Source organism: Lepidochelys kempii, chromosome 2, assembly GCF_965140285.1.
Source record: "Lepidochelys kempii isolate rLepKem1 chromosome 2, rLepKem1.hap1, whole genome shotgun sequence".
NCBI classification, from domain to species: Eukaryota; Metazoa; Chordata; order Testudines; family Cheloniidae; genus Lepidochelys; species Lepidochelys kempii.
In genome coordinates this window covers 188,603,080-188,616,549 of record NC_136381.1, presented here as the reverse complement: position 1 = coordinate 188,616,549, position 13,470 = coordinate 188,603,080, and the positions used below count along the sequence as shown (strand labels likewise).

Below are 13,470 nucleotides of genomic sequence, written 5' to 3'. Positions count from 1 at the left end.
CTTGACTGAAAGAAATATTTCCGAGCCCCCTTGGGAACCTAACTGTCATTGGGTGAGCAAAACAGGAAGGAATAAAGGGTGGGAATAAGGCTCTACTAGAAAATATAAAGCCACGATGGCTGACAGGAGACTTCTAATGGAGCTCAGCGATAGCCCTAAAACTTTTTAGAGTTAGGACACAGACCAGTATATCTGGCAGCAATGAGGAGTCAGTGGAGTACGTTTGAGGTCACACCAACAGTCAAATCTTGTCCATTTTTAAGAGTATGGGTAGTAGACTATTTTCTGCTGGGTAATACTATTCTTACCTCACCTCCTCAGAGCAGGTTGTCTTTAATCCCATGAACCATCGACCAATCATGTTTTGAGATGAAGAACTTCAAGGCTGGGATGTAGGATCTTTCTGCCTTCCTGGAAGAGGAGATGAAGACTGGCCTGCAGAGTGACCAGTGAGCAAACGGCCAACTGTATTATGTAAGGAAACCACGTGTGTCAGGGCCAGCTCGGAAATATTAGGATGACTGGCTTTGTCTTCTTTTATTTTCAGTAGAATTTCAGCTATTAGAGGAGTCAGTGGGAATGCATATGAGTGATCCGACGACCAATGAAGGTGAAAGGCATCCCCCAGGGATCGGTGACCCAGCCTGCCTGTGGAGCAAAACTGGGCACATTTCTTGTTTATTGCTGTGGCAAACAAGACTATCTGGGGGGGTCCCCATTGCCAGAATATGTGGTGTAATATGCTGAAATCTATTTCCCATTCATACTCTTGGAATACGTGCCTGCTAAATGCATCTACGGTCACATTCTGAACCCCTGGAAGACAACCCCTGTGACAATGACCTGATTGCATATGCACTGGTTACTAAGCTTGACAGCCTCTGCACAGAGGGAGAGGACTCTTGCTCCTCCTTGCCAGTTGATATAAAACAAAGCTTTGGGGGCTGTGCTGGATTGTATTGCTATGTCGGAAAAGGCCACAAATCTGTGCAGTGCTTTGGCTCTTGCTGTTACTAAACGGAGATGAGTTCCTATGAATGCTAAGTTTTGTACAGGGCTCAGAGTGAAATTTTGAATGTTCAATTGTAGGCCCAATTTGAGGAAGAGATCTATGGCTTCAAAAGTTACCCATGAACTTAATTCCAGAGAGTGACCCTTCAGCAGCCAATCATCCAGGTAAGAGGCCACTAAAATACCTTTCCTGCGGAGCTGAGCCACTACTACCGACATGGCCTTCAAAAAGACCCTCGGGACAGATGACAGTCCAAAAAGGAGCATCCTGGCCAATAGTAACACATAGGAATCATTTATGAGATGGGGGGGATCGCAATGTGGAAATATGCATCCAGAAAGTCAAGGGCTGAGAACCAATTCCTTTGATCTAGTGACACAATTATCACCTGCAAATGTCACCATTTTGAATTTTGATGCTTTCACATAAGTGTTGAGTAACCTCAAATCTAGAATGGGTCTCCAATTGCCATTCTTTTTTTGGTACCAGGAAGTACCTTAAATAAAATCCCTTTCCTCTGTGCTGCATAAGGACTGGTTCTATAGCACCCAAGTATAGAAGAGACTCCATTTCCTCACAAAGCAAGCTCTCATGAGAGGAATCCCTAAAGAGGCATTGGGCAGGGAGGTTGGTTGGTGGAAGGGTAGTAAAGTGGATGGTGTACTCTGGGGAGATGATCTCCAAAACCCACTTGTCTGTGGGGATAGACTCTGAAGCCTGCCTGAAGTGGTAAAAGGTGGTCGCTGAAGGGAAGAAGACAGCTGAATTGGTGCAGCTGGTAAGGATGAGGATGGTCATTCAAGACCTCAGTCAGCCCACCAAAATTGCTGCTTGGAGCTGGAAGGGTATGAGGTCAAAGGCTGAGAGGCGGATAGTTTCTGTCTCTGGAATTTCTGTCTTTTTTGATGTGGTTCATACAACCTCTAGGAGGTTGAGAATTGTACAGGATGGGATCTCTGAGCTGTCAGAGTCTTGCTAAACCTTCTCTTATAGGCAGGTGTATAGATCCCAAGAGAAAGCAACCTAGCCCTGGAGTCCTTTAACGTGCTCAGAGATTCATCCACGCTATCTGCAAACAGTTTAGCCCAGGGGTGGTCAGCCTGAGCCTGAGAAGGAGCCAGAATTTACCAATGTACCTTGCGAAAGAGCCACAGTAATATGTCAGCAGTCCCCCATCAGTTCCCCCCCTGCCACTCCCAGCACCTCCCACCCACCAGAAGCCTCACCGATCAGAGCCTCCACCTCCCTCCCTGCACGTCCCGATCAGCTGTTTTGTGGCGTGCAGGAGGCTCTGGCTGCAGAGGAGTGAGGGCATGGCAGGCTCAGGGGAGGGGACGGGAAGGGGTGGAGTGGGGGCAGGGCCTGTGGCAGAGCCAGGGGTTGAGCAGTGAGCACCCCCCGGCACATTGGAAAGTTGGTGCCTGTAGCTCCAGCCCCAGAGTAGGTGCCTATACAAGGAGCCGCATATTAACTTCTGAAGAGCCACATATGGCTCTGGAGCCACAGGTTGGCCACCCCTGGTTTAGACCCACTGAAAGGGAAGTCTTCCACTGTATTCTGGACTTCTTTTGGAAATCTGGAGCCAAAAGTCCCTCTCATAATTACCACCGTAGAGATTGAATGGGCAGCAGTATCAGCAGCATCGAGTAAGGCTTGTAGTGAAGTTCTGGAAGGCAGCTGGCCATCCACAATAAATTGCCTGGAATTGCTCTCTATGTTCTGCCAGTAATCGGTCAACAAAAGAGTTCAGTTTGGTGTAATTTATATGATATTTCACCATTAATACCTAGTAGATTGGCAATTCTAAATTGTAAAGAGGCTGATTAATAAGATTTTCTACCAAGTAGGTCTAAATGCTATGATCTTTGTCATAGACGTAGATTTAGCGTGGTGCTACCTTCCCCGTTTATTAACTGCATTGTCCACAAAGAATTAGGAGAGCGATGAGAAAATAAAAACTTCAGGTGTTTTGCTGGAAAGTAATATTTCTTATCTGTTCTGTTGCATGTAGGTGAAATAGTAGATGAGGTGTGTCCAGAAGGGCCACATTAACAGGCAAGGCTACGTGGGCAAATGAGACTGTCTGAAGGATGTCAAGCAGCTTATGATGCTTTAAACCTCCTCGATAGGGATCTGCAAGGAGTCAGCAATTCTCTTGACTAGATCCTGAAACTGCTTAAAATCATTCTCCAAGGATGGAGGATGAGGCAGAACTGCATCATCCTGAGATGAAGAGGAGCTGTTGGTCAGAAGAGAGACCTCTTCATCAGTTCTATCTCCTGCTCCTCAAAGGTTTCTTCTTGAGGATCAGGTCTCCCAGAGAGGGCAGTACAAGAAGGCTGCCTATCTCTGAGCAATGAAAAATTGGACACCTCAGCCAGGTCTCAGGGAAAACAAAACTCCTGAGGTAACAACCATGCTGTTGGTACCAAGTCCATGGTTTGCAGAGACGTAGTAGTGGCCAAGGGAGCTGAAGGTACTGTGAATCTTGTCTGCTTCAAGGGAAATGCAGTAGGAACCCAAGCAGGCATCTTTGATAACGAGGAAGCAGAGGAAGCGCACTTCTTGCCACCTTGGTCTGCCGATGGTCCCAACGATCTCTCCACACCCAAGGCTTTGCCATCTTTTGGCTAACAATGCCCTTGGTACCTGAGGAATCAGCAGCCTCAAAGGTACCAGATTGGAGAGCAGAGCATGCTGACCTGGTTGAAGACTCCGACAACCTCGGCTTTTTTTGAGGTAATTCCCTACCTGGTGAACTCAGGGCATGATCTTTGGAAGTCTTATGAGAGGTCTTCCTCTTAAATGCCCTCGAGGAGCATGACTTAGAAATAGTGGAGGCAGCAGACTTGCTTGGAGACAGGTGTACAGAAGGGGTCCTTTGGCCTGGGTCAGAAGATGGATGCAACGAGTTTACTATAATGAGGAGACGAAGTTTAATCTCCCTTTATTTTCTGGCTCAATGTCAGACAGAAGTTACACTTCTGGGAATGTGCGATTCCCTGAGACCATCGATGCACTGGGAGTACCCATCACTTACCGGGATTGCCTCCTGGCACGACAGACATTTTAAACTAGGAGAACCAGGCATAACCTCCCAGTGAACAAGAACTACCGGTACCTTGTCTACGCACTTATCTACTACTTATCTATCTATATAATATATGAGAAGTTTCCTATTTTTTTCTTTAAACTAGGAAGCTAAAGCTACTACTGCTTACTAACTAATTACACAAACACTTACTATAAGTGAAGCACTAGAATAAAAACTGGGACACAGCTGAAGTAATCTCAACGGGGACAACTGCCAGAGCTCCATCTCAAGCTGAGGCTGTTGAGAAGCAACTGAGGGAGGTTTGCCTGTGCACAGCTATGTAGCAACTCACAGGGCGTGACACAAACTAGCATGCATGTACGCACAGGCCGAACGCACATTGTTATGAAAAAAGTTTCCAATCAAAAGCACAGGGGATGCACCCATAGGACACTATTCAAAGAAGAAGAAGAACCCATTACTTATAGAACAAAAGACTAAACTGTATGCTGTATACAATTATTTTTAATTAACCATGTCTTAAATTTAATTTAAAAACATATTCAAAACACACACTGAATGAATCCAAAGTTTTAAATATGACCTTTTTGCATTTTAAAGGATGCTTAAGAGGAAAAATTCTGCCCTCAAATGCACACGCAACTCTCTGAACCTAATTAAAATTGTGCACATGTGCACAAGGGTAGAATTTCATCCTTTAAGAAATTTCTTCCCAAAATCTAGAGTTGATTGCATCTGATAATTGACCAGGTGTGTCAATTCCCCGTACCACAGAGGGATTTCATTTATTGAATTTAAAAAACACATTCATATACAGGGTCATATTCGGAGCTCCTTCTAAGAGCAGAAATCCCATTGAATCCAGTTTTCAGAGTAACAGCCGTGTTAGTCTGTATTCGCAAAAAGAAAAGAGTACTTGTGGCACCTTAGAGACTAACCAATTTATTTGAGCATAAGCTTTCGTGAGCTACAGCTCACTTCATCGGATGCATCCGATGAACTGAGCTGTAGCTCACGAAAGCTTATGCTCAAATAAATTGGTTAGTCTCTATTGACTCCAGTGGAAATTGTACACATAGATGAATGGCAGGATGGCCCATAGTATATAAATTATTCAAAGTAAATGATTTGTTCTGAGAAAGATTGCACCTAATTTTACAGTTAATATTTATTTTATCAAACAAGTAAAAGACCTAAAACACAAATGTTAAGTGACTCATGAGTACAGTTCCATATGCACTCCTCCAGCACCATATGATGATAGTACAGGAACTGTACAAAATTTTGCTGCAGCATGGAGCCACAAGGGCTCAGATAAATCTGTTTTTATACTGTTGTGCATGTTGTTTCAAAGTTTGTTCTTTACTGTGTAGTCTCTGGGTATAAGTACCTTTAGGCTAAGGGAAATATTCATTACTTACTGCTGCAATAGACAGAATTCAGAGATTTTATTTGCACTTCACATTTAATTAGGGTTGCCAATTTTGGTTGGCCATATTCCTGGAGGTGTCATCTCATGACATAATCTTTAATTAAAAATTAATCTTGAATTCCTAGAGACTCCAGGACAATCTTGGAGGGTTAGCAACTCTATGTTTAATACACATGCAGTGAATGGAAGAGGAATGTGTAGCAGCTCCAAATCCACATTAAATTGTCTGCACCATTCACCACTTTCCCAGGATCATTTTCATGCCTCAGGTTAACAGGCACAACTCTCACTGATTCAGTTAGTCACTACAGAATACTACATTAGTATACTCAGTTTGCAAATTAAATGAATGCTAAAATCAGTGCAAATTACACTGCTTTGACACTTGTAACTTGGTCAGCAAATGGATGTAGGTGAGTACGTCTGCTATGTTATTTAAATTACTATTTATGTACACTGTTTCAACCCTGTATTTTTACTTTGAAACCACACTTCTTCACACCCATAAAAGGCATTTGAGAACAAGTCCATAGGAAGTTTTAGAAATTTTACTAAACCGTTTTTGCATCAGAGCTAAAAAATTCAGTTTTAGGGATAGAAATTTCTTACAATTCTGCTAATACAAGTTTAGTTTAATGAGAAAATACACTTCTGCAATTAAGAATTTTAAGCAGAATATTCTTTGCAAACCAAAATATAGTTATCAACATAACGAACAAACAAACCTGACTACTACATTTTAAGCATTACTCTAGTTTGACTCATTAACTATAAGAAAACCTTACCTTTAGATTTAAGTGGCAAAGGATTTTCATATAAAATCTGTTCAATTAATTCAGAAAAGCTTTCAGAGAAGAATGGAGGTCTTCCTGTAAACATAAGTAGATTCACTTAATTCTATCAAACTTGGTTAAACTGCAAAATAATTGTTACTAAATAATTCTCATTCAAGAAGCAAGTGTCGTCAATCTGAACTCAATTTAACAAATTCATGTCAATTTAACTACAAATAACTTTGTTGGTGAGAGCCAGTGAACAATGAGGACTGCAGAACAAAACATGGGCAGGACAGCCATTAAAAATGCTCCTTCATGTCTTATGTCCCAAAACGGGTCTCCATGGTAGCCCCAGATATCAGCAGAGTGGATAATGAGGACAGCAAGACCCACATCTATGTTAATCCAATAGGCTAGCATACTGTGTATGTTGCCACAGGAAGATTGGGCTACAACCCTGCAACCTGGTTTGAAGGAGATTTCCCCTTCCTAAATGCTCCCTTCCCGCTCCCTTCTCCCAACCCTTCACTAAGCTAAAGTAGTGCAATTTGAAACAGCTAAAGTGAATTTTACCTTTAAAAGAACAAATTAATGCATTTGCTAAATTGTTTTAATGTTTAAGAGCATAAAACCCTTGAATGAGAATGGGAGCTCAAGCTGTTATTATAATTTAGCAAATTATAATTCTGAGCACTAGAAGCAGTTAAAACCATATATTATAATTATACTATAACTCAGATCTTAGTGACAGTATCTCAGCTGATTATTTTACAAGGTTCCTAAATAATTGGAAGTCTTTATAATGTACCAAAAACTCATTTTCCCAAATTATCACAAATGTCAGATAGATAGATAGAAACACAACCTGAAAACATTTCGTAAAGCAAACAGCCCAATGACCACAAATCACTAGCTATGGAGAAGTCAGCTCCCTTTATTGCTTCTGGAGCGGTGTATACAGGAGATCCTACAAAATAAAACATAGATAAGGCAACTTGTGTAAAGGCTGAATGGATAGTCAATTCAGAATTTTAAAAAACGCCACCGTGTCAATCCTCCCACCTCACCTCTGTGGTGTATACATTATCTCCATTTAGAGATAAATGTTGAACCTCAGTTTCCCTAAGTACCTTGCCCAGTGGCACAGAAAATGTCAATGTCAGATCTGAGGTAGAAACTCAGGAATTTGACTTATAGTCCTGTGATCACAACCTTGCCTCTCATTAGACAACTATCCTCACTTCACTCTGATATACCTTTTCAGTGGGATTGTGGAAACTATTTTGTTATTTATATTCCTATTTCACTTCAACTACACATAATCTTTCGTGAGTGGATCACTTTAGATAAGCTATTACCAGCAGGCGAGTGGGGTGGGGGGAAGTATTTTTTTCATGCTTTGTGTGTATAAAAAGATCTTCTACACTTTCCACAGTATGCATCCGATGAAGTGAGCTGTAGCTCATGAAAGCTTATGCTCAAATAAATTGGTTAGTCTCTAAGGTGCTACAAGTACTCCTTTTCTTTTTGCAAATACAGACTAACACGGCTGTTACTCTGAAACCTACAGATAATCTGAGAAGAACATCTACCGTTTTGTGCTGTAATTTTCTAATGTACCTACAGAAAGGTCCAAATCAAAGATGACACCCAGATTAGGGGATGGAGGGATAGGCAGATTGGTGGTATTGTCCAGAGTGACTGAGAAAGGAAGTAGGGGAGGGCTTGAGCTAATGACTAAACATCTACAAGAAGATGTCAGAGACACAGGTCAAGATTTTAGTTTGGACAGATGGAGACAAGAATGAAGAAGAGAGGCAGATCTATGAGTCATCAGCATGGATACTGGTATTTGAATTTGTGTTTACAGATGAGATTACCAGAGATCAGGTTTAGAGGGAGAAGAGAAAGGAACAAGGCATGAGCCTGTGGAGCCTGCATAGAAAACTGATAGGGTATTGAGGCTAATCCCCGAAAGGGCACTCTGAAGAAGCAGTAAGAGAGATTGGAGGAGAACCAGAAGAGAACTGAGTCATGGAAGCCAAGGGAGGTCAAAATTTCAAGAAGAGCATGGGTGATGTAGTCAAAGGTAACTGACAGGTCAATGATGACAAAGTACTGGTTCTGAGCTTTAGCTAGGAAGAGGTCACTAGAGACTTTGGTGAGATTGGTTTCAGTGGACTGCAAGGAGCAGAAGCTTGATGGGAGAGGGCTTAGGATGGAACTGAAGGAGAGGAACTCCGGACAGCAATTGCAAACAGTATGTTCAATGAGCTAAGAGACAAAAGGGGGAAGGGAGACGGAGCAGTAGTTGGATGGGTTAAGGAGAAGAGTAAGGAAGGAGATGAGAGAGAAGGCAGCCCAGAAGATAGGATGCAGTCACTGAGCCAAGAGGACAGGTTAGGGAACAGACAAGAAGCTTCTGCATCTATGATGGGGAGAAGAAGGAGAGAGCTGTGGGAGGGATGGGAAGGTCACATTGCATTTTGTCAGTTTCTCTTGGAAGAAGTCAGCAATAGCCTGTGGAGAGAGAGAAGTGGAGGCAGAAGGAGGGGATGATCTTGATATATATAACAATAAAAAAAATAGACCGTTTATAGTGGTTTCCCTTTGCAGTTTTTCCACCTTCCTTTGAAGCATCTGATACTGAATGCTGTCATGGACAGGATACCAGACTATATGAACCACTGGTCTGATTCAGTATAGCTATTCCTATGTTAAACTAGTATTAAAATAGGATAGAAATAGGTCTACATTCTGCCATACTGGACTCCCACTCTTTCAGACAATGCCACTTTTCTTTAAGATGACCATCACCCACAGTAGCTTCAAAAATGCCAACTGTATTTAAAAGCTCTGTGAAGCACATTTGCACAAAGTGTATTCAAAATGGGCTTCCTCTCTTCTGAGCTCAGTTTGCTGTACACAAACACAAAATAGATGTAGTTTACTTTTAAATATATAGATTTATTTAAACTCAATATTAGTAACAATAGTTTACAGGAATGGAGGCATTTCAGTGTTTGGGAAATTGGGAACACAGCCATGAAAGACAAAATTGCAGTGTCAGTTTTCACAGACTGTACAAGAGAAGAGGAAGGAGAAGAATGCAATGACTTCTCTGTTGGAATGATTTTTTCTTAGTACTCTGTGTTTTGTAAAATACACATAACCCCTTTTGAGTAGAAGCCACAGAACTGAAGATTCATAGAAATGTTTATCCCTGTTTAAGAAGGAGAGGACCATTTTATGCAATTTAATTAGAGATATGTACACCATGCAACTAAGGGCGAGATGAGTCCCAACAAACAGAAAAAATACTGTAAAATTATCCATAGTATTTATTCACATGATGTCTGTTCCCACAATCCTTGCACAGGTGAAACTCCTGTTGAAGCCAATAAATAGGATATTGGTTACAAATTTAAGCCAATTTCTCTGTATTTTTACTTAAATGAAAAATACTGACAACAACAAAATACACAAATCCGATTATAAGGCAAATGGTTTATCAGAATAATCTTCTTTAATTTTCCTATAATCCCTTTTCTTTAAGTGGGCTGGAGTGCTGCTAAAAGAGTGAAGCAGACATCCTCTCCTGTTACATATAATTTTGTAGTCCCTGTGTCATACTAGCAGAGAATGACTATAGAGCTACCTAGATATTTAGGACATTTCAGATTAAATCACTTTTATTTACTGATCCCAAACTCCATTTTTTCTCAATACTACACCTTACTTTTTATAATATGCCTGAATATAAATCATGAATAATGTTTCATATTCAAAAGATAACTTGTAGATACAACACGCCTGTCTGCCAATTAACCTCAACACAGGAGGAATAAAAATAGAAAGTTTATTATCCAGCTGTATTATACCACAGTCACTGAGGGTTAGACAAAGTCAACAAAATTTTCAGTTCCATCCTCCTTTCAAGAGCACTTATTGGTTTCTTTTATCCTTAGGTTTTGGCTTGTAAGAGGGGATAGATTGTTAACCCTCCCCGCCCCACACACACACAATTGCAGTCATTCTGATAAAGATATATCAAAGAGGCTGTTCGGTTCATGTTTCTTCCTGGATACAGTAGGTTCATCATCATTCTTGTTTCTTGCAATAGGGAGTTCCATTAAGAAAGAGTGAAACTTACGCGAGCAGGAGACAAAGCTTATTGTCAATAGTTCACTTGTTCCTAATAAGTACTGTGGCAGATCAGCATTTTGAAGAGAGAGAAGCTGTAACTGAAATAGTTCAATCCCATAGCATAGAGGGTTTTGAAGATTAAGTACAGAACTTTGAATTTGTTCTCCTACTTGGTGGCATCTCAATTATTGCACTTATAATACATTTGTATGGACCAGACTTCTTGAGTGAAAAGGCTGCTGCATTCTGGAACAGAAGAAGTTTCTTTAATGACCAGAGTTTATTCCTAAGTACAAGGCACGGCAATAATTAAGCCTATTGTAAAAAAAAATATGTTTCACAGTAGCCAGGACAGCATCCAGAGGGAGGATGCAAAGTCTCCTGGCCAGTAACAGATGGAAGAATATACTTCAAGCCACTGCTAATAAATGGATACCCAATAGCAGTGTGAAGTCCATATTGAAGGCACTAGCAGCCCAAGTTGTTTTTTTAACTGAGATTCCCAGTAGCTTCATATATGTGGAACAAAAGGGCGACAGAATTAACTCTGTCATACCCCATAGGCGAGGGCCTTTCAATATATAACTCACTATCCCAAATTAACTTTCAAGTTCTCTGAGATGTAAATGGAGCACACATACTCTAAATCAACTCCACCTCCTACTAGTGGTAGGATCAAATGTGATACCATAGATCATAGGGTGTTGCCATTGAAGGCACCTGACAGACTTTAAAAAGTATCAGCACGGACGTGCTGCCTCAACCATGTCTAGGAGGACAGCACAGTCCCAGTCCACCAAAGCCTTTTCTCCACTGCACTCTAGGAAGCCCAGTATACAAGATCTCTCTGCTGTCCAACTGAGTGAGACATATCTTCACTTAATTCCAAGTATGGAAAACATGGAACGATGAAATATGCAAAACAATCCTGAAGGATGTTACCAAGCTTCTGTCAACTGGAGTTCAGTGAGTTAGAGAAATACTTTACGTAATTTTTAGGGCTGTTGACTAATCGCAGTTAACTCATGCAATTAACTCAAAAAACTTAATCATGATTAATCGCAGCTTTAATTGCACTGTTAAGCAATAGAATACCAATTGAAATTGATTCATATATTCACACTGTAAAAAAAAAAAAAAGTATTTTTCAATTCCCCCATTATAAGTACTGTAGTGCAATCTCTTTATCACAGAAGTTGAACTTACAAATATAGAATTATGTACAAAAATAACTGCACTCAAAAACAAAACAATGTAAAACTTTAAAGCCTAAAAGTCCACTCAGTCCTACTTCTTGTTCAGCCAATTGCTCAGACAAACAATGCTGCCCGCTTCTTGTTTACAATGTCACCTGAAAGTGAGAACAGGCTTCCTCATGGCACTGTTGTAGCCGGCATCGCAAGATATTTACATGCTAGATGCGCTAAAGATTCATATATCCCTTCATGCTTCAACCACCATTCCAGTGCAAATATTTCTAATAAAAAAATATATAACGAGTACTGTACACTTTGTATTCTGTGTTGTAATTGAATATATTTGAAAATGTAGAAAACATCCAAAAATATTTAAATATATGGTATTCTGTTGTTTAACACGATTAATCGTGATTTTTTTTTAAATCGCTTGACAGCCCTAATAATTTTATATCAAGAACAGATGGGTTAGAATTGATTTTCTGTCCTCCCATTTAAACTGATTTGATATCTCCTTAGCCACATCATGTAGGCAAATACACTACACAGTATTGTTTGGTCCTCTCTAGAAGATTTTCATTTCAAGAAAAAACAAAACAAAAACAAAAAAATTTGCTGAAGGAACTATTTATGTTCTACTGATTGTGGAGTGCAAAGTTTAATCCCTTAAGGATAAAGATCTTCTGTTTATTAGGCACATAGGTGCCTATAACTGGCTTAATGCTACTTATTTCAGCACTTCTCAGAAGCTGTAAACTATTGGCAACCTCATAATATCTTCCCTTGCTTTACTATAGTTCCAGCCTTCATTTCCACATACACCAGCTTTCACCATACAGCTGGAGCTCAACAGGCTCTAAATAAAGGATTGAATTTTGCTGTGTTAGCTGTAATCTAAAATGGATTTATTTATATTTCTATATGTGCTGCTCCATATACTAGGTACCTCCATATGAAAGTTCAAACGGTTACTCTAAATGTTTACAAAATCATACCATTTGCACTTAAACGAGGAAATGAGAAATGTAATAGCCAACTCGGTTTTATTTTTCCCCCATTCGTCTATATCAGACACAGAAGGACAACCTAAAATAAACAAACAAACCAAACCAACCAACCCACCCACCCAAATTTAATGAGTTAATATTTCTAGTTAATTAGGCCCCTTGCTCCATTTAAAGTTTGTTATCTATCTGATCATTTTGTTTTAAAAATGACTCCTGAAAATTGGTTTATTGTTTTAAATGTAAAAAAAAAATTGAAACAGCAGCACACCAGCCATTGAAATTACTGAAAACTCACCAATGCCACTGGGAAATGATTGAGAGATGTATGTTTGTACAGTAAAAGTTGAATTTCAGAGATGTGATGTTACATCTACAACACTCATTGTAAAAACCAACCACTCACTTGCACAGCCACACTGTAAGTTTATGTAATTACAGTAATATAAATTCAGCTTCACTGTCCCTATACTCGAATACCTTGATCTGGGCTTTAATTCAAGGGTACCTTGAAGATTATTCAGAACAGACACACTAAAATGATAAAACAGCCTTTATTACTTCTTCTCACAGATGTATGTTATGCTGTATGTTTGCTAAACTTGGTTTTGTACTGTTATGAAGGTAGGAAACATGACTGCGTGTATGTAAAACCTGTTTCTTCTCTATGTACCTGTCATGCACTCACTTAAAGCGCGGGCTAGCAATCTTCCCTGTACTTAAGGATATCAATGATTGTCTGTTCTACCAAAATCTTTCTTACATGAGACTAAGGATAGGTCTACACTGGCACTAAAAGCTGTAAATTCGAGCTTGAGGAGACATACCTGCACTAGCTTTGATTGAGCA

General features: G+C 40.1%; 1 protein-coding gene across 3 annotated transcripts in view; it reads right to left on the bottom strand.

Moving 5' to 3' along the window:
- Nucleotides 1–13,470, bottom strand: part of ULK4 (unc-51 like kinase 4) — a 388,775-nt gene that overhangs the window by 358,340 nt on the left and 16,965 nt on the right. For all 3 annotated transcript variants that reach the window (XM_073333132.1, XM_073333131.1, XM_073333133.1), the window contains exons 6-7: nt 7,141–7,242; nt 6,285–6,368 (exon numbers count right to left, since the gene is read on the bottom strand). In XM_073333132.1, coding sequence (XP_073189233.1) covers nt 6,285–6,368; nt 7,141–7,242 — 186 coding nt within the window. The remainder of the gene's footprint in view (nt 1–6,284; nt 6,369–7,140; nt 7,243–13,470) is intronic.